This window comes from Mustelus asterias, chromosome 28 (genome assembly GCF_964213995.1).
Source record: "Mustelus asterias chromosome 28, sMusAst1.hap1.1, whole genome shotgun sequence".
In the NCBI taxonomy this organism is placed as follows: domain Eukaryota; kingdom Metazoa; phylum Chordata; class Chondrichthyes; order Carcharhiniformes; family Triakidae; genus Mustelus; species Mustelus asterias.
The window spans coordinates 19,869,083-19,895,351 of record NC_135828.1 but is presented as its reverse complement, the minus strand read 5'-3'; the positions used below and the strand labels follow the sequence as shown (position 1 = coordinate 19,895,351).

The window sequence follows — 26,269 nt, the reverse complement described above, 5'->3', positions numbered from 1 at the left end:
TAAACAGCTTGCCTACTTCTGGGTTAACTGGGATGCATTGGGTTGCCTTTCTTTGAGAAGTGACACCGTCATCTAAACATGAAGCTGCAGGTCTCAGATGTAAGAGTTTTAACAACACCAGGTTGAAGTCCAACAGGTTTATTTGGTAGCAAATGCTATTAGCTTTCGGAGCGCTGCTCCTTCGTCAGATGGAATGGAAATCATCATGACGTCTCAGATGTTAGCAGACTCTTCGATTTCCCAGGCCCCGGGAAAGATGACAGCTGAAGAGGGGCAGGAAGGGTCGCATCCAGCGGCGAAGTGATTTTCTAGCACAGCTTGTGGGCCAGAGGGAGTGGGAGTCTTTCCCCTTGCACTCCTGTTGCGATTGGTCTTCCTCTTCACAATCCACCCCCAGGATCTGATATCCTCCAATCTCCAGGCCGATTTGCAATCTGATGCCAACTCCTCACCATCTCTGTCTCCCTCCCTCCCTCCTTGTCTTCTCTCTTGTCCTCCCGTGCTGCCACCTTCTCGGGTGAGGTTGCCAAAGGTTGCGTTTGCTGCCAACACTGTGCTGGCGCAGATGTACATTGATGGCAGGGCCGGGTTAATGGCCGCCATATTTGTAGGGGGCGATGTGCAGCAGGGTGTGCGCAGCCATCACTGGCAGCAGGAGGAGAGAGTGTTGCGCGTTTTTATCCTGACAGTGATGGATTTTGAAAACTCCTATCATAGAATCCTACAGTGCAGAAGGAGGCCATTCAGCCCTTCAAGTCTGCACCAACCACAATCCCACCCAGGCCCTATCCCCACAACCTCATGCATTTGCCATAGCTAGTCTCCCTGCCACTAAGGGGCAATTTAGCATGGCCAATCCCCCTAACCCGCACATCTTTTGGACTGTGGGAGGAAACCGGAGCACCGGGAGGAAACTCACACAGACAGTGACCCAAGCCGGGAATCAAACCCAGGTCCCTGGTGCTGTGAGGCAGCAGTGCTAACCACAAGGGGTTAGTAGGGAAGGATCCACAGGCAAGAAACTAAAATCTTTTCCCTGTGGGATATTTTAGTGCAGTCATGTTGGTCAGTGTTTCCAAACACTGCCTCACTAACCCAGTAACATAAGTGGACCGTAGGCTGCCCTGAATGCTAGACTATATTTCCTCATCCAGTGCGGACCAGTGCACATGAACAGCTAGGTACCATTGGCCATCCTGCATGGTCATAGGAACATAGGAGCAGGAGGAGGCCATTCAGCCCATCGAGCTTCCTCTGCTATTCAATATGGTCATGGCTGATTGGGCACTTCAATGCCTTTTTTCCACACTTTCCCCATATCCCTTTTTGTTGTATTTAGAAATTTATCAATCTCTGCTTTAAATATACTCAATGATTGAGCTTCCACAGCTCTGTGGGATAAAGAAATCCAAAGATTCACAACCCTCTGCGTAAAGAAATCTCTCCTTATCTCGGTCCTAAGCGGCTTCCCCTTTTTTTGAAATTGTGCCCCTTTGTTCCAGACTCTCCGACCAAGGGAAACACCTTACCCACATCTACCCTGTTTATTCCTGAAATTATTTTGTCGGTTCCAATTAGACCACCTTTCATTCAGAACAAATAAACCTGCTATTTTTGGAAAATGTTCCATTTGGAAACTCTTTCGGATCCCGTTCCGTTAAGGCCCCACTCGAAGAAAATACAAAAATCCACAGACAGCTGGTAAGTGGGTCCAGCAGACTTGATCCCGTGCCAGGGAGCAGATCTGGGTCAGTGTCTCCTGTTTCCTTGGTAGCCAGGCAAAGGGGGCCCTTGGCTGCTTTCCGAGGTGGCAAACACAGCAGTGCACGCCGACACTGGGCAATTCCTGTGTGGAACCCTCCCAAGAGCTTCTTTGGAATGGGACTGCGGAGATTTAGGATAAACAAACTCCTTTCCTAAAGTAGGAAAGCACTGGGAATTCTATGGATGTCCTGGATAAAGGAAGTGGTCAGAAGACACTTAAATGTAAAGAAGAAGGCCCATTGGTACGGTGAGAATAAATCATAGAATCCCTACAGTGCAGAAGGAGGCCATTCAGCCCATCGAGTCTGCACAATCCCACCCAGGCCCTATTCCCATAATCCCATGCATTTACCCTAGCTAGTCCCCCTGACACTGAAGGTCAATTTAGCCTGGCCAATCCAACTAACCTGCACATCTTTGGAGTGTGGGAGGAAACAGGAGCACCCGGAGGAAACGCACGCAGACACGGGGAGAATGTGCAAACTCCACACAGACAGTGACCCAAGCCAGGAATTGAATCTGGGGTCCCTGGCGCTGTGAGGCAGCAGCGCTAACCACCGTGCCACCCAAAACTGATATAAACTAAAGGGACGAATGAGAAAATGAGCAGTGAATAATGAAGGCTAATCGGGACTAAGAAGAAAATAATTTTTTTTTTAAAAATCAAAGGTAGCACGAACAAATTTCAGAAGTACATCAGTAAAATCATACATTTTTAAAGGAAGCTGGGACCTCTGAGACATGAGGAATGTCAAACTGAAGATAGAATCATACAGTGCAGAAGAGGCCCTTCGGCCCATCGAGTCTGCACCGTCAGGTGAGAAACACCTGGAACTTCTCCGGCCTCCCAGCTGTGTGTTTCCTGCCGGCAGGAGGTGGCACGTTGTTTGCGGGATTCCCTGGTCCTGCCAATATGAATATGAAGTCCCATTGACGTCACTCCACGCAAGCGGGAAACCTGGAGAATCCCGCCGGCATGAACGGCCGGAGAATTCTGGCCCTAAACTCCCACCTAATCTCACTCATCAGCACTTGGCTCGTAGCCTTGAATGTTATGATGTGCCAAATGCTCATCCAGGTACTTTTTAAAGGATGTGAGGCATCCCGCCTCCACCACCCTCCCAGGCAGCGCATTCCAGACCCTCACCACCCTCTGGGTAATAATGATTTTCCTCACATCCCCCCTAAATCTCCTGCCCCTCACTTTGAACCTATGTCCCCTCGTGACTAACCCTTCCACACAGGGGAACAGCTGCTCCTTATTCACTCTGTCCATGCCCTCATAATCTTGTACACCTCGATCAGGTCAGCTTTGATGTTCAAACAAAGGTATTTAACATGTATTTTCCTCGATCTTTCCTAAGGATCATCTCAGGAAGGATTGCGGATCAGATGAGCAATATTCTGATGGATAAATTGAAAATTCTAAGAAGGTGCATTGGGCTAAAGAGAGAGGATGTACCAGAACCAGTTAGACCCAAGGTACTAGTTAGACCACACCTGTAACCATAGAATCTCTACAGTGCAGAAGGAAGCCATCAAACCTGCACCGACAACAATCCCACCCAGACCCTATCTCTGTAACCCTATATATTTACCCTGCTAATCCCCCTGACACTAATGGACAATTCAGCATGGCCAATCCATCTAACTCGCACATCTTTGGACTGTGGGAGGAAACCGGAGCACCGGAAGGAAACCCAAGGGGAGAATGTGCAGACTCCGCACAGACAGTGACCCAAGCCGGGAATCGAACTTGGGTCCCTGGCGCTGTGAGGCAGCAGTGCTAACCACTGTGCCACCCTGTCAACAGTTTTGGTCCCCCCAATCTAAGGAAAGATATACTGGCATTGGAGACAGTCAAGAGAACGAGACGAGTCAATCCTGGGTATGGAGGGATTTTCTCATGAGGAGAGGTTGAGTAGGTTGAGTCTGTACTCACTGCAGTTTGAAGAATGAGAGGTGACCTTATTGAGACATATAGGATTCTCAGGGGGCTTGACAGGGTAGATGCTGAGAGGTTGTTTCCCCTTGTGGGAGAGTTTCGGACCAGAGGGAATAATCTCAGAGTGAGGGGGTCACGCATTTCAGACAGAGATGAGGAGGAGTTTCTTCTCTCAGAGGGTAGTGAATCTGTGGAATTCTTTACCACAGAGGGCTGTAGAGGCTGGGTCGTTAAGTATGTTCGAGGCTGAGACAGACAGATTTTTAATCCGTAAGGGAATCAAGGATTATGGGGATAAGACAGGAAAGTGGAATTGAGAATTTTCACATCAGATCAGCCATGATCTCACTGAATGGTGTAGCAGACCCGATGCTGCTCCTATGTTTTATGGTCTAAATTGGGAGCAGCAGTAGGCCATTCGGCCCCTTGAGCCTATTCCGCCTTTCACTAAGAACGGATTGTGCCCTCAATCCCACATTCCCATCTACCCCCCAATAATGACGGAGTAGACTCGAGGGGCTGAGTGGCCTACTCCTGCTGGTGAGTGCACTGCTCAGGGGTAAAAGGCTCACCCCCCTGCTACTACCCCCTGGCGCTACCCCCTGGAAGTGGTGGAATGTGGAGGTTCCGTATGGCGCCAGGGCGGCCTTTAAAAATGGCCGCCCGGTCTTTAAAAGACTAAGTTAAGTCACGGGACACACTCCTGGTCTTCTTTTTCTTTCTTCTTTCCCAACAATTGGGCTGTTGTTGGCGCAGGGGGGCGGCGTCAAGGTCGCTTTTCCTGCCCGCTGCCACACTCTCCCTGCCCGCTGCCACACTCTCCCTGCCCGCTGCCACACTCTCCCTGCCCGCTGCCACACTCTCCCTGCCCGCTGCCACACTCTCCCTGCCCGCTGCCATACTCTCCCTGCCAAACTCAGGGGAAATCCCGCCCATCTCGCACTCCACCCAAATTTCTCTGCAAGGTCCTCGATAGGCAGCTGACGACACACAAGCCCCCGGGAGAAAGGGACGCTTGCTATTCAGTGAGCCGTGGACCTTTGGGATTTGACAAAAGCCTTGCGGCGGTAATGAGTCAAGATGGCGCTAGCAGCTTGTTGGCAGGGACAACCGCCAGCCACTGAGCCTGGGAGTCACAGATGGTGCATGGGAAGACAACAAATGTATCATTAATGAGGGTTCGATTGGAGGGGCTCTGGCTTTGATGTGATGTCAGCCGTGCACAAGGCTTTCCAGATTGAAGGAAGCTGCGTTTGGGAGAATTACGTCTGCGTTGCTAATGCTCAGAATCTGTTAGGAAGGGTAACCATCACCCCCCCCCCCCCCATCCCCCACTCCGCAGCTGACAAACGGCAGGGCGCTTTGACTAGGACTGCCTGAAGTCAACTGAGCGGAAAGTGCTTCAACAGTCAGCGTTGTCACTGCCTTTAATAGAGAGTGTAACACGATACGGCAAGGGCGGGTTTCTCTTTCTGTATTCGGGGCTAAGAATGCCTCTGAATCCAGTGCTGATGCGGGTTTCCCTGCCAGATACTCTCCTGTTTGGTTCCTGCAGTTGTCAGCTTTCACCTCCCCCCGCCCCGGCTCCCCCGAGGCGTACCTCGGAAAAATGGGAAGTCCTGACCGGATCCGAATCCAGACTCCCTGGCGCTGGGCCCAGTCTCGGTTCAGCTACCTTGGTGAAAATTACGCAGCCCATCCAGAGAAAGATCCTTCGTCTGTTCAATTGTTAGATCCAATTTTGGGGAGGTGGAGGAAAAGGACTGTGTCTGATCGGCTCATTTTCACCGTGGTGGTGCTGAGGTGCCAGCTTTGAGGCTTTCATCCCTCTGTCTCCGCGATTCCCTAAACTATTGGGGAATATTTTACCGATCGCCACCATCCCCTTCCCCGAACAGTTCAGTGGTTAAATGCACCGCCGGCTGTAATGTCCATTCAGGAAGCCAGGTCATTCCAAATATGGCCCCTGATCTCTGCAGGTATCCTCAGTGTTACCTGGGCAGAGGAAAGCTGGAAAGCATCTCCACATCGAGAGGAAAGCTGACCAATGTTCTTATTTCTCATTACCATCTGTTGGCTTTTTGCTTTGAAACACATGGGCCAGCTTTTCCCAGTTACAGACTAGCTTTGCAACGTCCATCATTTGAAACCGAGTTAATCATAGAATCCCTACAGTACAGCAGGAAGTCATTCGGCCCATCGAGTCTGCAGCGACCACAATCCCACCTAGGCCCTATCCCCATAAACCCGCGCATAAACCCTAGCTAGGCCCCCCTGACACTAAGGGGCAATTTAGCACGGACAATCCATCTAACCCGCACATCTTTGGGCTGTGGGGGGAAGTCGGAGCCCCCTGGAGGAAACCCGCGCAGACATGGGGAGAATGTGCAGACTCCGCACAGACAGTCACCCGAGCCGGGAATCGAACCTGGGTCCCTGGCGCTGTGAGGCAGCAGTGCTAACCGCTGTGCCCACCGTTCCGCCCATAGGGTGGATCGGTGGGTTGATGCTTCTGTAATCGAGACTCACCTCACAACAATGATTTGCATTTATGTAGCATCGTTAACACAGTAAAACACACAGAATTGCCTCATAGGAAGGCAACGGGACAGAATCTAACAAAGACCCCCCCACCCCACCACCCCACACCCCCCTCTCCCACCACCCCACCCGCCGCCCGCCCCCCCGCCCCACCTCCCACCCTGCCCCACCCCCCGCCGTTGTGGCCTGACCATTATTTTTTTTTCTTCACCAACAACCGGACCTGAATTTCGGCCTGCAGTCCAGACATAGTGGGGGCAGGCTTCTTGGCGACCCATGAAGACCTTTTACCAGCTATTGGGAACACTAACCATGCCAAGCTGTTTGGACGTATCTCTGTTTTCAATCATGGGTAAAATCTGTGCTTAACATTTTGGGATGGATTTTCGAGTCCCACTGGGGCCTGGGATGGAGACAGGCTCCGACCCAGCTCCCTTCCACCTCCACGGTCAATTTTTGGCGCAATGGAATAGGGAGAGGGTAGCCCCTGGGAGACACACACACAGACACACACGCACACGCACGCATACACGGTGGATGGTTGACATGTCTCTTTATGGGCCTACTGATACCCATAAAGGAGGCGGCTTGGGATTTTCCACTTGGCCTCCAGGTTGCCTCAGGTGCCTGGGAGCTGGCACCTGGCAACAGGCCGGGAGGGGCAGAAAATTTGGCATGTCAGCTACGACTGTCACCAACTTTTACAGATGCACCATCAAAAGCATTCTTTCTGGCCGTATCACAGTTTGGTATGGCTCCTACTCTGCCCAAGACTGCAAGAAACTACAAAAGGTCATGAATGTAGCCCAATCCATCACGCAAACCAACCTCCCATCCATTGACTCTGTCTACACTTCCCGCTACCTTGGAAAAGCAGCCAGCATAATTAAGGACCCCACGCATCCCAGACATTCTCTCTTCCACCTTCTTCCGTCAGGAAAAAGATACAAAAGTCTGAGGTCACGTACCAAGAACAGTTTCTTCCCTGCTGCCATCAGACTTTTGAATGGACCTACCTCGAACTAAGTTGATCTTTCTCTACACCCTAGCTATGACTGTAACACTACACACTGCACCCTCTCCTTTCTTTCTCTATGAACGGTATGCTTTGTCTGTATAGTGTGCAAGAAACAATACTTTTCACTGTATACTAATACATGTGACAAAGTTCACTGATGTCCTTTAGGGAAGGAAATCTGCCATCCTTACCCGGTCTGGCCTGCACGTGACTCCAGAGCCACAGCAATGTGGTTGACTCTCAACTGCCCTCTGAAGTGGCCGAGCGAGACACTCAGTTGTATCAATCGCTACAAAGTCTCAACAAAGAAATGGAACCGGACGGACCACCTGGCATCGACCTCGGCATCGGAAAAGACAACGGCAAAACAAACAGCCCTGTCGACCCTGCAAAGTCCTCCTTACTAACATCTGGGGGCTTGTGACAAAATTGGGAGAGCTGTCTCACAGACTAGGCAAGCAACAGCCTGACATAGTCATTCTCACAGAATCATACCTTACAGATAACACCATCCCTGGATATGTCCTGTCCCACCGGCAAGACAGACCCAGCAGAGGTAGTGGCACAGTGGTATACACTGTGGGAGGGAGTTACCCTGTGAGTCCTTGACATTGACTCCAGACCCCATGAAGTCTCATGGCTTCTGGTTGAACATAGGCAAGGAAACCTCTTACTGGTTAGCACGTACCATCCTCCTTTGGCTGATGAATCAGTATTCCTCCATGTTGAACAACACTTGGAGGAAGCACTGAGGGTGGCAAGGGCACAAAATGTACTCTGGGTGGGGGATTTCAATGTCCACCACCAAGACAAGCAGCACTACTGATCAAGTTGGCTGGGTCCGAAAGGTATAAGTACATTAGGTGCAGCAGTTGGTGAAGGAACCAACAAGAGGAAATAATAAGCCTACAAGAGGAGAGGCTGTGCTCGATCTGGTACTGGCTAATGAGCCTGGACAGGTGTCGGATCTCTCAGTGGGGGAGCATCTTGGGGACAGTGATCATAACTCTATCTCCTTTACGCTAGCATTGGAAAGAGATAGGATCAGGCAAGCTAGGAAAGTGTTTATCTGGAGTAAGGGGAAATATGAAGCCATCAGGCAGGAGATTAGAGGCGTAAATGGGAAGGAGGCATTCTCGAGGAAAAGTACTGAAGTAAGGTGGCAGATTTTCAAGGAATGTTTGTCTGGAGTTCTGCATGACAACGTTCCGATGAGACAGGGAGGTTTTGGTAGGTTACGGGAACCGTGGTGCACGAAGGCTGCGCTGAACCGAGTGAGAAAGAAAAGGAAAGCGTACAAAAGGTTCAGAGAGCTAGGCGATGATAGGGATCTAGATGAGTATACGGCTTGGAGGAAGGGACTTAAGAAAGAAATTAGGAGAGCCAGAAGGGGTCACGAGAAGGCCTTGGCAGGTAAGATTAAAGAGAACCCTAAGGCGTTCTATAAATATGTGAAGAGTAAAAGGATGAGATGTGAAGGAATAGGGCCTATAAAAGGTGAAGGTGAGAAAGTCAGTACAGAACCGGAAGAAATAGCAGAGGTGCTTAATGAATATTTTACCTCAGTATTCACGATGGAAAAAGACCTGGGTGGTTGTACTACAGGATTGAGGGGGACTGAAAAGATTGAGTTTGTGGACATTAAGAAAGAGGATGTGTTGGAAATTTTGAATAGCGTCAAGATAGATAAGTCGCCGGGACCGGATGGGATGTACCCCAGGTTACTGTGGGAGGCGAGGGAAGAGATTGCAGAGCCTCTGGCGATGATCTTTGCGTCGTCGATGGAGACGGGAGAGGTTCCGGAGGATTGCGGATGTGGTTCCTATATTCAAGAAAGGGAATAGGGATAGCCCAGGAAATTACCGACCGGTGAGTCTAACCTCAGTGGTTGGTAAGTTGATGGAGAAGATCCTGAAGGATAGGATTTATGAACATTTAGAGAAGTTCAGTATGCTCAAAAGTAGTCAGCACGGCTTTGTCAAAGGCAAATCGTGCCTTCCGAGCCTGGTGGAGTTCTTTGAAAATGTGACTGAACACATTGACGAAGGAAAAGCGGTAGATGTGGTTTACATGGACTTTAGCAAGGCGTTCGACAAGGTCCCCCATGCAAGACTTCTCAAGAAAGTGAGAGGGCATGGGATCCAAGGGGCTGTTGCCTTGTGGATTCAGAACTAGCTTGCCTGCAGAAGGTAGAGAGTGGTTGTAGACGGGTCTTTTTCTGAATGGAGGTCGGTCACCAGTGGAGTGTACAGGGATCTGTTCTGGGACCCTTGCTGTTTGTCATTTTCATAAATGACCTGGATGAGGAAGTGGAGGGATGGGTTGGTAAGTTCGCCGACGACACGAAGGTTGGTGGTGTTGTGGATAGGTTGGAGGGATGTCAGAAGCTGCAGCGTGACATAGATAGGATGCAAGACTGGGCGGAGAAGTGGAAGATGGACTTAAACCCGGATAAATGTGTAGTGGTACATTTTGGCAGGTCAAATGGGATGAAGGAGAATAATATCAAGGGTAAGACTCTTAGTACTGTAGAGGATCAGAAGGACCTTGGGGTCCGGGTCCATAGGACTCTAAAATCTGCCCCGCAGCGGAGGAGGTGGTTAAAAAGGCATATGGTGTGCTGGCCTTTATCAATCGAGGGATTGAGTTTAGGAGTCGGGAGATAATGATGCAGCTATATAAGACCCTCGTCAGACCCCACTTGGAGTACTGTGCTCAGTACTGGTCGCCTCATTACAGGAGGGATGTGGAAATGATTGAAAGGGTGCAGAGAAGATTTACAAGGATGTTGCCTGGATTGGTTGGCATGCCTTATGAGGATAGGCTGAGGGAGCTCGGTCTTTTCTCCTTGGAGAGACGAAGGATGAGAGGTGACCTGATAGAGGTGTACAAGATGTTGAGAGGTATAGATCGGGTGGATTCTTGGAGGCTTTTTCCCAGGGCTGAAATGGCTGCCACGAGAGGACACAGGTTTAAGGTGCTGGGGAGTAGGTACAGAGGAGATGTCAGGGATAAGTTTTTCACTCAGAGGGTGGTGGGCGAGTGGAATCGGCTGCCGTCAGTGGTGGTGGAGGCAAACTCGATAGGGTCTTTTAAGAGACTTCTGGATGAGTACATGGGGCTTAATAGGATTGAGGGTTATAGGTAGGCCTATATATAAGCCTAGGTAGGTAGGGACGCAACTTGTGGTCCGAAGGGCCTGTTTGTACTGTATTTTTTCTTTGTTCTATGATCTAACATACTTGACCTCATCCTTACCAATCTGCCGGCTGCAGATTCATCTGTCCATGACAGTATCGGTAAGAGTGACCATCGCACAGTCCTTGTGGAGAGGAAGTCCTGCCTTCACATTGAGAATAACCTCCATCATGTTGTGTGGCACTATCACCGTGCTGAATGGGACAGACTTCGAACCGATCCAGCAACTCAAGACTGGGCATCCAGGAGGCGCTGTGGGCCGTCAACAGCAGCGGAATTGTACTCCAGCACAATCTGCAACCTCATGGCCCGACATATCCCCCACTCAACCATTACCATCAAGCCAGGGGATCAACCCTGGTTCAATGGAGAGTGCAGGAGGGCATGCTGGGAGCAGCACCGGCATACCTAAAAATGAGGTGTCAACCTGGTGAAGCTACAACACAGGATTACTTGCATGCCAAACGGCAAAAACAGCAAGTAATAGACAGAGCTAAGCGATCACACAACCAACGGATCAGATCTAAGCTCTGCAGTCCTTTCACATCCAGTCGAGAATGGTGGTGGACAATTAAACAACTCACTGGAGGAGGAGGCTCCACAAAAATATCCCCATCCTCAATGATGGAGGAGCCCAACATATCAGTGCAAAGATAAGGCTGAAGCATTCGCACAATCTTCAGCCAGAAGTGCCGAGTGGATGATCCATCTCGGCCTCCTCCAGTGGTCCGCAGCATCTCGGATGTCAGTCTTCAGCCAATTTGATTCACTCTACGTGATATCAAGAAATGGTTGGAGACACTGGATACTGCAAAGGCAATGGGCCCTGATAACAATCCAGCAATAGTACAGAAGACTTGTGCTCCAGAACTTGCCACTCCCCTAGCCAAGCTCTTCCAGTATAGTTACAACACTGGCATCTATCAAACAATGTGGAAAATTGCCCAGGTATGTCCTGTACACAAAGCAGGACAAATCCAACAAATCCAACTTCCTCTCCACAAGGACTGTGCGGTGGTCACTCTTACCAATACTGTCATGGACAGATGCACCTGCAGCCGGCAGATTGGTAAGGATGAAGTCAATTATGTTATTTCCTCTTGTTGGTTCCTTCACCACCTGCATCTGTAACTTATAACAATTACTTGCCACTGTTACAAGTGGTAAGTAACATTCGCGCCACACAAATGCCAGGCAATGACCATCACCAATAAGAGACACTGTAACCACTGCCCCTTGACATTCAATGGTGTAACCGTCATAGAATCTCCCAATCCTGGGGGTTACCATTGACCAGAAACTCAACTGGACTCACCACATAATCACAGTGGCTACAAGAGCAGGTCAGAGGCTAGGAATACTGCGGCGAGCAACTCACCTCCTGACTCCCCAGAGCCTTTCCACCATCTACAAGGCACAAGTCAGGAGTGTGATGGAATACTCCCCACTCGTCTGGATGAATACAGCTCCAACAACACTCAAGAAGCTCAACACCATCCAGGACAAAGCAGCCCGCTTGATTGGCACCACATCTACAAACATTCACTCCCTCCACCACCGACGCTCAGTAGCAGCAGTGTGCACCATCTACAAGATGCACTGCAGCAATTCACAAAGATCCTTAGACAGCACCTTCCAAACCCACCACCACTTCCATCTAGAAGGACAACTTGGTTGGGCGCCAAATTCTCCGACCTCGCCGCAGCGGGAGCGTGGCATGAACGGCTGGTAAGATCGCGCCCAAAGTGTAAGTAATGAGGGAAATCTTTCACAATAGCAGCAATGTTTACTAAGAGCATCCTCGTACTGTGCTCACACTAATTAAATCAAACCTCTGGGTTTCAGTTTTAATTACATAACCCAATGCGCATCGTGCCGCTTGTGTTCGATAATTAGAATGTGTCACCCAACAGGCCAGATCTCAGCGCTGGATTCAGGCAGGATACCGTCACTCGAGTAAGGGTAAGGGCAAAGCACATCACTGACCTCCGCCGTGCTCCCCAGCACCAGTCGAACGAGTTTTCTGAGGCACGAGCTGGCTGGGGGCAGTCCCGAGCTCTGCCGATGCGTTTCGCAGGTGTTCAAGATGCTCTCCAGCGACACTCTCCTGTGTGGGAGGTCCTCACACATGCTCAGCAGGAGGTGGTTCAGGCGCCCACTGAGCTGGACTGGCTGTTGAGGGGCAGAAAGGGAAAAAGGGCTGGGTAAGAAAACGAGAGACCCAAAATGCAAGCCTGACGTCCGCAGTCAAGCAACCCCCCCGCAGAGTTCTGTGATTGGTAGAAGGTAACCGGTGACAACATTGGATCTGCTGTCGTGTGACCAATGGTAACAAGCTGTAAGGGTCAGCTGACCCAATAAACCATGTAACCAATGACAGAATGGCGTCATAATCAGCTGACTCAGTATAAATTGGAACATGTTGGGAATTGTGGGGAATTTGGAATGGCCCAGGGTGAAGCCTTAAGTTTGGAGTAATGACGTTTCTTTATTAAACCTTATCTTTGATTTATAAGTTGGAGTAAGTTTTGTTATATTTTATTGTCCATACCGGAAGAGTTCCTTCTGGATCACAGCGATCACTGTGGCCACTTATCTGCCATTCTCAAAGGGGAGGTGGTTAGAGGGATATTTTATGCTTCACGCAAATCAGTTGCACACTTTTATAGATGTACAAGGCAAGTTTTTTCACACCAGGGGCTGGTGGGTGCCTGGAACTTGCTGTCGGGGGAGGTAATGGAAGCGGATACGATAGCGCCTTTTCAGGAACAGCTGGACAAATCCATGAATAGGATTGGGAATAGAAAGGATTTACTGGCACTGGAGGGGGTGCAGAGGAGATTCACCAGGTTGATTCCGGAGTTGAGAAGGTTGGCTTATGAGGAGAGACTGAGTAGACTGGGGCTATTCTCATTGGAATTCAGAAGAATGAGTAAGATTGGGAATAGAAAGGATTTACTGGCACTGGAGGGGGTGCAGAGGAGATTCACCAGGTTGATTCTGGAGTTGAGAGGGTTGGCTTATGAGGAGAGACTGAATAGACTGGGGCTATTCTCATTGGAATTCAGAAGAATGAGGGGAGATCTTAGAAATCATAGAAACCCTACAGTGCAGAAGGAGGCCATTTGGCTCATCGAGTCTGCACCGACTACAATCCCACCCAGGTCCTACCCCCACATATTTACCCGCTAATCCCTCTAACCTACGCATTTTAGGATTCTAAGGGGCAATTTTTAACCTGGCCAATCAACCTAACCCGCACATCTTTGGACTGTGGGAGGAAACCGGAGCACCCGGAGGAAACCCACGCAGACACGAAGAGAATGTGCAAACTCCACACAGACAGTGACCCGAGCCGGGAATCGAACCCAGGACCCTGGAGCTGTGAAGCAGCAGTGCTAACCACTGCGCTACCGTTTCTTATAGAAACATATAAGATCATGAAGGGAATAGATAAGATAGAAGCAGGGAAGTTGTTTCCATTGGCGGGTGAAACTGGAACTAGGGGGCATAGCCTCAAAATAAGGGGAAGCAGGACTGAGTTGAGGAGGAACTTCTTCACACAAAGGGTAGTAAATCTGTGGAATTCCCTGCCCAGTGAAGCAGTTGAGGCTACCTCACTGAATGTTTTTAAGGCAAGGATAGATAAATTTTTGAACAGTAAAGGAATTGAGGGTTATGGTGAGCGGGCGGGTAAGTGGAGCTGAGTCCACAAAAAGATCAGCCGTGATCTTATTGAAAGGTGGAGCAGGCTCGAGGGGCCAGATGGCCTACTCCTGCTCCTAGTTCTTATATGGTCCCCAGGAGAATAAGGGTTTTAGTTCAGATGGGCAGCGTGGTCGGTGCAGGTTTGGCGGCCGAAGGGCCTGTTCCTGTGCTGTAATGTTCTTTATTCTTTTGTGGTGGCATGGCCCCTTTAAGGGGGCGATCCTTTCGAGCCATGTAATTGGATCGGAGGGGCAGTGTGGGAAGCCGAGCCAATCGGGTTCAAGGACATGTGTCCCGGGTAGGGGAGGAACCACAGTTGGAGCCAGGGAGAAGATGAGAGTAGATGTATATTGTAGTTCTATCGGACCCTTGTTTGTGTATAAATAAATATCATTGGTAATAAACCCTTTATCACTTAAAACAACAACGAGTCACCTACAAAATAATTTCAACTTCAAAACATTGCCGGAAGAAACATCTTTTGCGAGATTTTGAGGGTCCCTGCAAAACGTCCATTTTAATGGAAGAATCATAGGATGTATTTTGCAGTGCCCGCCCCCCCCCCCGCCTCCCCCCCCCCCGCCTCCCCCCCCCCCCCCCCCTCCCGCCTCCCCACCCACCACCACCCCTGGGAGTCAACTGTGATGAGGAGGGTGTGGGCGATGGCCATTAAATTGGGTGTCATGATATCAATGCTGTCGCTCTCACCTCCCACCCCTTGGGCCACCAGAGGCCCTTGAGTGACCCAACGCAAGGCCACTTGCTGCCATCAACAGCTGCCTCACAGCGTCAGGGACTCGGGTTTAATTCCGGCCCTGGGTCACTACCTGTGTGGAGTTTGCACGTTCAGCCCGTGTCTGCGCGGGTTTCCTCCCCCAGTCCAAAGATGTGAAGGTTAGGTATTTATTCATTCATGGGACATGAGCGTCGCTGGCTGGGCCAGCATTTATTGCCCATCCCTAGCTGCCCCTGGAGGGCAGTTGAGAATCAACCACATTGCTGTGGCTCTGGAGTCACATGTAGGCCAGACCAGGTAAGGACGGCAGATTTCCTTCCTAAAGGACATCAGTGAACCAGATGGGTTTTTCCAACAATGGTTGCATGGTCATCAGTAGATTCTTAATTCCAGATATTTTTTATTGAATTCAAATTTCACCACCTGCCCTGGCGGGATTCGAACCCGGGTCCAAAGAACATTAACTGAGTTTCTGGAATAATGGTCCAGTGATAATACCACTAGGCCATCACCTCCCTGTATTGCCCCTTAATGTCTAAAGATGTGCAGGTTGGATGGATTGGCCTTGGTAAATAGCCAGGGGAACTAGCAGGGTAAATACGTGGGGTTATGGTGATAGGACCTGGGTGGGATGGTTGTTGGTACAGTTGGATGGGCTGAATGGCCTCTTTCTACACTTTAGAGATTCTATGATTTGTGGAGAGAGAACAGAGCTGTGTGCCAGATCCTCCGACCTCGCCCAGGTCTGGGATTCTCCGACCTCGCCTGCGGCTGGGATTCTCCGACCTCGCCCGGGGCTGGGATTCTCCGACCTCGCCCGGGGCTGGGATTCTCCGACCTCGCCCGGGGCTGGGATTCTCCGACCTCGCCTGGGCTGGGATTCTCCGACCTCGCCCGGGGCTGGGATTCTCCGACCTCGCCCGGGGCTGGGATTCTCCGACCTCACCCGGGGCTGGGATTCTCTGACCTCGCCCGGGGCTGGGATTCTCTGACCTCGCCCGGGCTGGGATTCTCCGACCTCGCCCGGGGCTGGGATTCTCCGACCTCGCCCGGGGCTGGGATTCTCCGACCTCGCCCGTGGTTGGGATTCTCCGACCTCGCCCGGGGCTGGGATTCTCCGACCTCGCCCGGGGCTGGGATTCTCCGACCTCGCCCGCAGCTGGGATTCTCCGATCTCGCCCGGGGCTGGGATTCTCCAACCTCGCCCGCAGCTGGGATTCTCCGACCTCGCCCTCGGCTGGGATTCTCCGACCTCGCCCTCGGCTGGGATTCTCTGACCTTGCCCGGGGCTGGGATTCTCCAGTCCCGCAGCGGTGACCGGGCGTGAACGGCCAGAGAATTCCACCAATGTTTCAAGTCTGAATGTGTCAAAGCTCTGACGAAGAGTCATCCAGACTCGAAACGTTGGCTCTATTCCCTCTCCACGGATGCTGCCAGACCCGCCCGGACTCTTCAGCATTTTCTATTTTAGTTTCCGATTCTAGCATCTGCAGTAATTTGCTTTTAAGAGTCTGAAGAAGGGTATATGTCTGGTGTTCAACTTCGAACAACAGAGATAGCTAAGGATTATACTGTGCTATGTTTAAGTTTTGTAATTGGTAAAAGTTTTTTTTGTTATATTCTAACTGTGCTCTTAAATAAACATTGTTAGATAAAAGCTTCCTAGTGGGTCACTTGAATCATACCTGGAGTGAAACACCTTACGCTCACCTTCATGCCAAAATCAAATGTGGAACTTATGGTCTAGTCGAACTTCATAAAACACCTTGGAGTCTCTGGCCTGGGTCTTATCATCTGAGCATTCCCATTTGAATCATAGAATCCTACAGTGTAGAAGGAGGCCATTTGGCCCATCGAGTCTGCACCGACCACAATCCCACCCAGGCCCTATCCCCATAACCCCATGCATTTACCCTAGCTAATCCCCCTGACACGAAGGGGCCATTTAGCAGGTGCCAATCCACCCAACCCGCACATCGTTCGGACTGTGGGAGGAAACCGGAGCACCAGGAGGAAACCCACGCAGACACGGGGAGAACGTGCAAACTCCACACAGACTGTGACCCAAACCGGGAATCAAACCTGAGTCCCTGGAGCTGTGAGGCAGCAGTGCTAACCCACTGTGCCACCGTGCCACCCATTCGAATCAGAAAGCTACGGGTCCATTGCCACCTGAGGCCTCAGCATTTAATCCAGGCTCGACACTCCCGTTCAGTACTGAGGGAGGGCTGCATTGTCAGCGGGGCCATCTTCTGGATTAGATGTTGAACAGGGGCCAATTTGTGTTCGCATTTGGGATGAGAGAGATCCCATGGCGATATTCCAAAGACAGCAGTGACACGAAAAGATGGGAAAGCCCGTAGAACATTCCCAACATTTTGGTCGGGAGCGCAGGAGAGGGGCAGGAATATCAATGTGTAGATTTGACAAATATTTCTTGCACCCTGAAATCTGCCTTTCGTTCAGCTGGTGACAGAGCAAAGCTTGATTTACCTTTCAGTTTTAATAGTGCATTCACGGACCGTATTACGGAGGGGAGCATTGAACTGAAAAGGATAATAATTTCATATATCAGAGTATCACTGGCACAGCTGGTATAAGTCTGGCCCGTTGCAGAGGATGGGTTTGTGAGCAGTTGAGTAAACACAGAGATGTGCGGACGGAGAGCCGAGCTGATTTGTATTCCGTTTGCTCAACTCAGCAAAAAGGCACTTTTCTCATTACGATGCTTGGTGCATTCCCAAACACACACTAAATCAAGTTCCCAAAATAAAACACTTGGGCCTGAGCCAGGTTTCTGTAGTTATAGCAGTGAAACAGCCCCTACAAAGTGGTTAGCGCTGCCGCCTCACAGCACCAGGGACCTTCGGTCAATTCTGGTCTTGGGTCACTGTCTATGTGGAGCTTGCACATTCTCCCCGTGTCTGAGTGGGTTTCCTCTGGGTGCTCCGGTTTCCTCCCACACTCCAAAAACGTGCAGGTTAGGTGCATTGGCCGTGCTAAATTGCCCCTTAGTGTCAGGGGGATTAGCTAGGTTAAATACGTGAGGTCACAAGGATAGGGCCTGGGTGGGACTGTTGTCAGTGCAGGTCTGATGGGCCGAATGGCCTCCTTCTGCACTGTAGGGATTCTATGGTCACAACTTACCCCCTGTGTGACTGCAACTGTGGCAAACTCTCCCTTCCCCCCTTGTCCTTCTCAATCCATCTACAGCTTTTAACATGGTTGCCCATGCTAGTCTCCTTCAAAATCTCTCCAATGTTGTCCAGTCTGGGTGGGACATCCCAAGCCTCATTCCATTCCATTCCATTCCATTCAATAGATCAATAGATTCCTGGACATTAAAGGTACCGAGGGATTTGGTGGTAGTGGGGGAAAAGGATATTGAGGAAGCAAAACAGCCATGATCCAATTGATTGGAATCGACCCTGAGTCCCTGGCACTGTGAGGCTACTATTGATGGCAGTGCAACCCTCCAAAGTCTCTGCACTCCTCCAAATCTCTCCTCAAATGCATCCTTGGTTTTCTTTGCTCTGCTATTCCTGGCCGTAGCTCCAGCTGTCAAGACTCTCGAATTCTCTCCTTCACACTCGATCTCCTCCTTTGAGAGACCCCTTGAATCATACAACCCTACAGTGCAGAAGGAGGCCATTCGGCCCATCGAGTCTGCACCGACCACAATCCCACCCAGGCCCTATCCCATAACCCTATGCATTTCCCCGAGCTAGTTCCCCTGATGCTAAGGCACAATTTAGAATGGCAAGTGGGAGGAAGCCGGGGCACCCGGAGGAAACCCATGCAGACACGGGGAGAACGTGCAAACTCCACACAGACAGCCACCCAAGCTGGGAATTGAACCCGGGTCCCTGGCGCTATGAGGCAGCAGTGCTAACCACTGAGCCACCGTGCTGCCCAAGTCACCAAGTAATCACGGGATTGTCATCAAATATGGTTTCCTCCGGGTGCTCCGATTTCCTCCCACAGTCCAAAGATATGCAGGTTAGGGGGATTGGCCATGCTAAATTACCCCTTAGTGTCCCAAAACGTACGCAGTAAACATGCAGGACTACGTGGAAAGGGTCTGGGTAGGATGCTTTGTTAGAGAGTCGGTGCTGACTCGATGGGTCAAATGGCCTCCTTCTGCATTGTAAGGATTCTATGATGAAACCAATTTGGTTCACCAGTGCCCTTTAGGGAAGGAAATCTGCCATCCTTACCCAGTCTGGCCGACATGTGACTCCAGAGCCACTGCAATGCGATTGTCTCTTAACTGCCCTCTGACATGGGCCCCAGCAAGTCAATTGAACATTCGGGATGGGGCCTCAGAGCTACCTTCTCAAGGGTAATTAAGGATGGGCGATAATTGCTGACCTTGCCAGCGATGCTGACATCCCATGGACAAACCAAACAAATCCCAAGACATTGACTAAGCCTTAAACAGTCCCACATGGTACTGGGCAGGGATCAGCTCTGAATGTGTAGAAATAGAGGCAGCTATCAGTAGGGGTAGCTTGGTTTGCTTAGTCACTTGAATGTATCCATGTTGCATGGTTCTCCAAACAGAGGACAAGCTGTTGACTAAGGAAATTTGGCATGTCAGCTACGACTCTCGCCAACTTTTACAGATGCACCATAGAAAACATTTTTTCTGGTTGTATCACAGCTTGGTATGGCTCCTGCTCTGCCCAAGACCGCAAGAAACAACTAAGGGTCGTGAATGTTGCCCAATCCATCACGCAAACCAGTCTCCCATCCATTGACTCTGTCTACACTCGGAAAAGCAGCCAGCATAATCAAGGACCCCACACGCACCCCGGACATTCTCTCTTCCACCTTCTTCCGTCGGGAAAAAGATACAAAGGTCTGAGGCGTACCAATCGACTCAAGAACAGCTTCTTCCCTGCTGCTGTCAGACTTTTGAATGGACTTACCTTGCATTAAGTTAATCTTTCTCTACACCCTAGCTATGACTGTAACACTACATTCTGCACTCTCTCCTTTCCTTCTCTATGAACGGTATGCTTTGTCTGTATAGCGCGCAAGAAACAATACTTTTCACTTATTATGTGACAATAATAAATTAAATCAAAAATCAAAAAAGCTGAAATCAACGTGCAATTTACACTTTCCTCGGATACCTTCTCCATGGCTTCTCACCTGTGTCTCAGGAAGCTGATAGTCTGCCGCCCAGTACAGTGTCATTCCCAGTGAGTAAACATGCATCTGAAAAACACAAGACAAACAGAGAGCCGTCACAACCGGTACCAGAAACCCGAGAGGAGAGAAGGCAAAGCAAGATCCCAGAGTTCAGTCCACCTCTATGGTAGGGGAACGGTGACGATCCCCGTTCTGTTGCGATAATACCGGCAGAACTTGCACTCTTAAACAAAGCAACAGCATGCAGCCCTTCAATAGGGGGAGGCAGTGGTATTCCAGAGACCCAGGGTAATGCTCTAGGGACCCGGGTTCAAATCCCACCACGGCAGATGGTGAAATTTGAATTCAGTAAAGATCTGGAACTAAAAGTCTAATGGTGACCATGAAACCATTGTCGATTGTCGTAAAAACCCATTTGGTTCAGTAATGGCCTTTGGAGTCACATGTAGACCTGACCGGGTGAGGATGGCAGATTTCCTTTCCTTAAAGGGCCTTAATGAACCAAATTGGTTTTATCATGGAATACCTACAGGAGGCAGCCATTTGGCCCATTGAGTTTGTACCACCTCTCCGACAGAGCATTTTACCCAGGCCCTTGCCCCATAACCCCACATATTTACTCCGTATATCATGGGACACGAAGGGAAGGAAATCTGTTGTCTTTACCCTGACTCCAGACCCACAGCTATGCCTCTCAGGAATGGCCAATACCATGTCCATGAATAAATTTAAAAATAATGCCACTATTTGACAGCCTCTGTTTGTAAAGGAAACCATGTTTGGATCAGGTATTAGATTTAGGGGATTTTCACAGTAACTTCATTGCAATGTTAATGTAAGCCTACTTGTGACCAATAAATAAACTTTAACTTTTCATTGTAAGCCTTATCCCAGTATGGATAGCACATTTTACATGAATCTGCAGGAGAAGCGGGGAAAGTATTCTTTTGAAAATCTGAAGGAAAGTTTTTAAAGTTTATTTATTAGTGTCACAAGTCGGCTTACATTAACACTGCAATGAAGTTACTGTGAAAGTCCCCTAATCGCCACACTCCAGCGCCTGTTCGGGTACACTGAGGGAGAATTTAGCACGGCCAATGCACCTAACCAGCACGTCTTTCAGATTGTGGGAGGAAACCGGAGCACCCGGAGGAAACCCACGCAGACACGGGGAGAACGTGCAGACTCCTCACAGACAGTGACCCGAGGCCGGAATCGAGCCCAGATCCCTGGCGCTGTGAGGCAGCAGTGCTAAGCATTGTGCCGCCAATGGTCTTTGTCTTGGGTCGAGCGTGGCTGTGGTTTTTGACAATGTACTCTGCGGCTCCATTTTGGAAATGATTTATCAAGGAATATTAGCCTCAGCGAGAGACCTTGGCTGTTCTTTATATTTTGTGAGGAAATGTTTGAGGGCCGTGATTTTGCATAAAATAACCCAGGAGGCTGGTTCACGGTCTTCCCCTTCGTGCTTGTGACAGAGGCGAGGGAAGATATTTTCCAGGAATTCGGATCTGGCTGACATTAGCCAACCAAGGCTACATTCTTTGTCTTGCCTTTTGTGTGATGAACAACACCACAGACTGTGTTCACGTTTGCACAATCCACCTAATTTAGATAAAGTCTGGTATGCCGCTCCTATTAGCCCTGACGGCTTTTTTAATGTACTGAACTCTGTGGTTGCCTAGGCAACGGAATACCAATCACGGCATTAGCTGAGGAGTGTTTGTCATGTTGGTGCTGGGATGCACTGGAGACCACGAGCTTTAGTGAGCTGCTATTGACGCTCTGCACTCAATGCAGCAAACTCTCTCTTGTACCACTGTCACTCCAGAAGGAGTCTCTCTGATTGCTTGGTATGAGAGACTCGGCCAGTACCAATAGTGGGTGGTGATGGCCTAGTGGGTATTGCTAGACTATTAACCCAAAAACTTAACTAATGTTCTGGGGTCTTGGGTTCGAATCCCGCCATGGTGGAATTTGAATTCAATTTTTAAAAATATCTAGAATTAAGAATCTACTGCTGACCATTGTCAATTGTTTGAAAAACCCATCTGGTTCACTAATGTCCTTTAGGGAAGGAAATCTGTCAGATGGTGGAATTAAGAATCTACTGATGACTATGAAACCATTGTCGATTGTCGGAAAAACCCATCTGGTTCACTAATGTCCTTTAGGGAAGGAAATCTGCCGTCCTTACCCGGTCTGGCCTACATGTGACTCCAGAGCCACAGCAATGTGGTTGACTCTCAATTGCCCTCGGGCAACTAGGGATGGGCTATAAATGCTGGCCAGCCAGCGACGCCCATGTCCCATGAATGAGTAAAGTACCAATGGGTGTCAGAGTGTCAGCAAGGCAAAACCTGGTCCCAGCTGAATTAACATTATCACGGTCTTTTCAAACAGCAATATCCAATGTGTCCTTTTGTTCTGGGGCTGCCCGGGGCTCGTGGATTCAGACACATAAGTACAGAGCCAGGGTATTTCGAAGGGGAGCAGAAGAGGGGAGATAAAACCCGGTGGATAGAATTGCTCAGATAGTAAATGTAACTTAATGTGATCAGTGTTAACTCAGTTGTTGGCTCATTGAGTAAAACTATTTCTAATTTGGCACCAATTGTGACTGAATCTGCAATTCCGTTCTTCTGTAATCTTCCATCCCTCCTGAATACTTTTTCAATTTTATTTCAATTTGCCTTCTGACTGAAACTTTTCTCTCTGTCCTTTGGCTCCTTCCTAAGCTCCGATACCCAATCACGGAGGGGTATAGCATGGAAGGAGGCCGTCCCATCCATTATTGCGGTGCCACCTCTTTGAAAGAGCGATCAAATTAATTCCCCCCCTACTCCACTTCCCCCCCGCTCCACCCCCACCCCTCCCCCCACTCCACCACCACCCCTCCCCCCACTCCACCACCACCTCCCCCACCACCCCCCGCCCCCTGCCGATCCTTTCTTTTCGGACATGGTGATTGAATCTGTTTCTTGCAATGCATTCCTCAGCAAAGCTGCTCCGCAGGTAAAGCCAGCACGGTCCTTCAGGGCATCTGTCGGGAAGGAAATCTCTCCTCTGCTGAGTTGGCAAAGTGGTTAGCACCGCTGCCTCACAGCGCCAGGGACACGGGTTCGATTCCGGCCTCGGGTGACTGTGTGAGTGGAGTTTGCACGTTCTCCCTGTGTCTGTGTGGGTTTCCTCCCACAGTCCGAAAGATGTGTGGGTTAGGTGGATTGGCCATGCTAAATTGCCCCTTAGTGTCAAAGATGTGTAGGTTAGGTGGATTGGCCATGCTAAATTGTCCCTTAGTGTTCAAAGATGTGCAGGTTAGATGGATCAGCCATGCTAAATTGCCCCTTGGTGTTCAAAGAACACAAAGAACAAAGAACAGTACAGCACAGCAACAGGCCCTTCGGCCCACCAAGCCTGCGTCGATGACGTTGTCCTATCTAGACTAACTGCCTGTATTCCTCCATTCCCCACCTGTTCATGTGCCTATCCAGATAAGTCTTAAATATCGCTAATGTATCTGCCTCAACCACCTCACTTGGCAGTGCATTCCAGGCCCCACCTCTGTGTAAAAAAACTTCCCCCGCACATCTCCACTAAACCTTTCCCCCCTTACCTTGAACTTGTGCTCCCTTGTAATTGTCATTTCTGCCCTGGGAAAAAGCTTCCAACTGTTCACCCTATCTATACCCCTCATAATTTTATAAACTTCTATCTGGTCGCCCCTCAGCCTCCGTCTTTCCAGGGAGAACAATCCCAGTTTATTCAATCTCTCCTCATAGCTAATGCCCTCCATACCAGGCAACATCCTGGTAAACTTTTTCTGCGCTCCCTCCAAAACCTCCACGTCCTTCTGGCAGTGAGGTGATCAGAATTGGACACAGTATTCCAAATGTGGCCTAACTAACGTTTTATACAACTGTAACATAACTTGCCAAAGGGCGGCACGGTAGCACAGTGGTTAGCACTGCTGCTTCACAGCTCAGGGACCTGGGTTCGATTCCCGGCTTGGGTCACTGTCTGTGTGGAGTTTGCACATTCTTCTCGTGTCTGCGTGGGTTTCCTCCGGGTGCTCCGGTTTCCTCCCACAGTCCAAAGATGTGAGGGTTAGGTTGATTGGCCATGCTAAAAATTGCCCCTTAGTGTTCTGAGATGCGTAGGTTAGAGGGATTAGTGGGTAAAATACGTAGGGATATGGGGGTAGGGCCTGGGTGGGATTGTGGTCAGTGCAGACTCGATGGGCCGAATGGCCTCTTTCTGTACTGTAGGGTTTCTATGATTTCTTAAACTTGATGCCCCATCCGATGAAGGCGAGTATGCCATATGCTTTCTTCACCACCTTTTCCACCTGTGCTGCCACTTTTGAGGATCTGTGGGCCTGTACTCCCAGATCTCTCTGTGTGTCTATGCTCCTGATGGTTCTGCCATTTATTTTATAGCTCCCACCTGAATTGGGTTTACCCAAATGCATCACCTCGCATTTGGCTGGATTAAATTCCATCTGCCATTTCTCTGCCCAATTTTCCAGCCTATTTATATCCTGCTGTATTGTCTGACAACCTTCATCACTATCCGCAACTCTGCCAATCTTAGTATCATCCACAAACTTGCTAATCAGACCAGCTACCTTTTCTTCCAAGACATTGATATGTATTACAAACAGCAGATGTGCAGGTTAGGTGGATTGGCCATGCTAAATTGCCCCTTAGTGTCCAAAGATGTGCAGGTTAGGTGGATTGGCCATGCTAAATTGCCCTTTAGTGTCCAAAGATGTGCAGGTTAGGTAGATTAACCATGGTAAATGCGTGGGGTTACGGTGATAGGAGGGAGGGATGGGCCGCTTCTGGAGAGTCTGTGAAGCTGCGATGGGCCAAATGGCTTCCTGCTCTGTTGAGATGCTATTCTGACCTTACCTTGTGCATGTTTTGTGTATGACAAGTAGGCCTGCTACACTAGGTGAGTGACATTTTAGCTTGTGTCCAGGGTTGCTCATTCAAGAGTTGGGGAGGACAACGTGGGGCAGGTTTTTGATCCAGAAGGAACTCTTCCAGTGTAGAAAATAAAAATATAACAAAACTTACTCCAACTTATAAATCAAAGAAAAAGTTTAATGAAGAAACTTGAGGCCTCATCCTGGGCCATTCCAAGTTTCCAACAATTCCCAACATCTTCTAATTTATACTGAGTCAGCTGGTCAGCTGATCATCACACCATTCTATCATTGGTTACATGGTTTACTGACCCTTACAGCTTGTTACCATTGGTCACACTACAACAGATCCAATATTATCACCGGTTACATTCGAACACAGGTCGGCATATCGGCCATATTGCTTGCACCACGCCTGGGGTTCAGTGCACTACTGCCAATCTCCTGGATGGTGGTGTTGTGGACTCTGCCCATATTGTTGTTAAGACTAGCAGAGATTTTCAACAACTGCCTTCAATCCATCTGAGTGGTGTCGACAGGATGATGTGTTTTAGGCTCTTGAGTGAGTTTTTTCCAATTGCTCACTCACTCCGAAAGGCCTGGAGTATGCAATCTGAAGAGCCACCCTTGTACATGGGGCAAATTTAAAGTGGAAACAAAAAATGGTAGGACGTGAATGCACCTTCTGGTGTGGGATGGCCACTTCCTGGACAGGAAAGTGACCAGGTGGAATGGAATGTGGGTTTGTAATGCCCTGTGCATAACTTGGACGGGTTCATGGATGAGAGGGGTGTGGAGGGATATGGTCCAAGTGCAGGTCAGTGGGACTAGGCAAAAAATGGTTCGGCACAGACAAGAAGGGCCAAAAGGCCTGTTTCTGAGCTGTAATTCTCTATGGTTTCTTTGGTTTCTATGTGCAATATTTAAACCAGGGGAACCAACATTCTGCCCCATTTTCCCAATGGTTTGTTAAAATTGCCTCCAAAGAGTCCAAGGTGATGCCAGCTTTGAACCCAAGAATTAATTAATTGCAGAGGGAAAATGCTACATTCTGCTTTGGGGCCACTGAGCTTTATGATACAGTAATGTCGTCAAGATTTGTCACTTCTGGTTGCTATCAAGTGGCCCTTGTTGGAAAACATGGGTGTAGGGACACCATGTGAGGACAGAACTCTGTTTGCTTGGGAGGGATTACACGGTCAATGGCTTCATTCTTGGATTGATCATTAGGGGAAGGCGATGGCCGAGTGGTATTATCACTAGACTATTAAT

General features: G+C 49.5%; 1 protein-coding gene across 1 annotated transcript in view; it reads right to left on the bottom strand.

Annotated features, from left to right (window-relative positions):
• ptpn20 (protein tyrosine phosphatase non-receptor type 20) overlaps positions 1–26,269 on the bottom strand; it is a 322,568-nt gene that overhangs the window by 233,909 nt on the left and 62,390 nt on the right. The window contains exons 4-5 of the mRNA XM_078199281.1: positions 20,068–20,133; positions 12,453–12,638 (exon numbers count right to left, since the gene is read on the bottom strand). Coding sequence (XP_078055407.1) covers positions 12,453–12,638; positions 20,068–20,133 — 252 coding nt within the window. The remainder of the gene's footprint in view (positions 1–12,452; positions 12,639–20,067; positions 20,134–26,269) is intronic.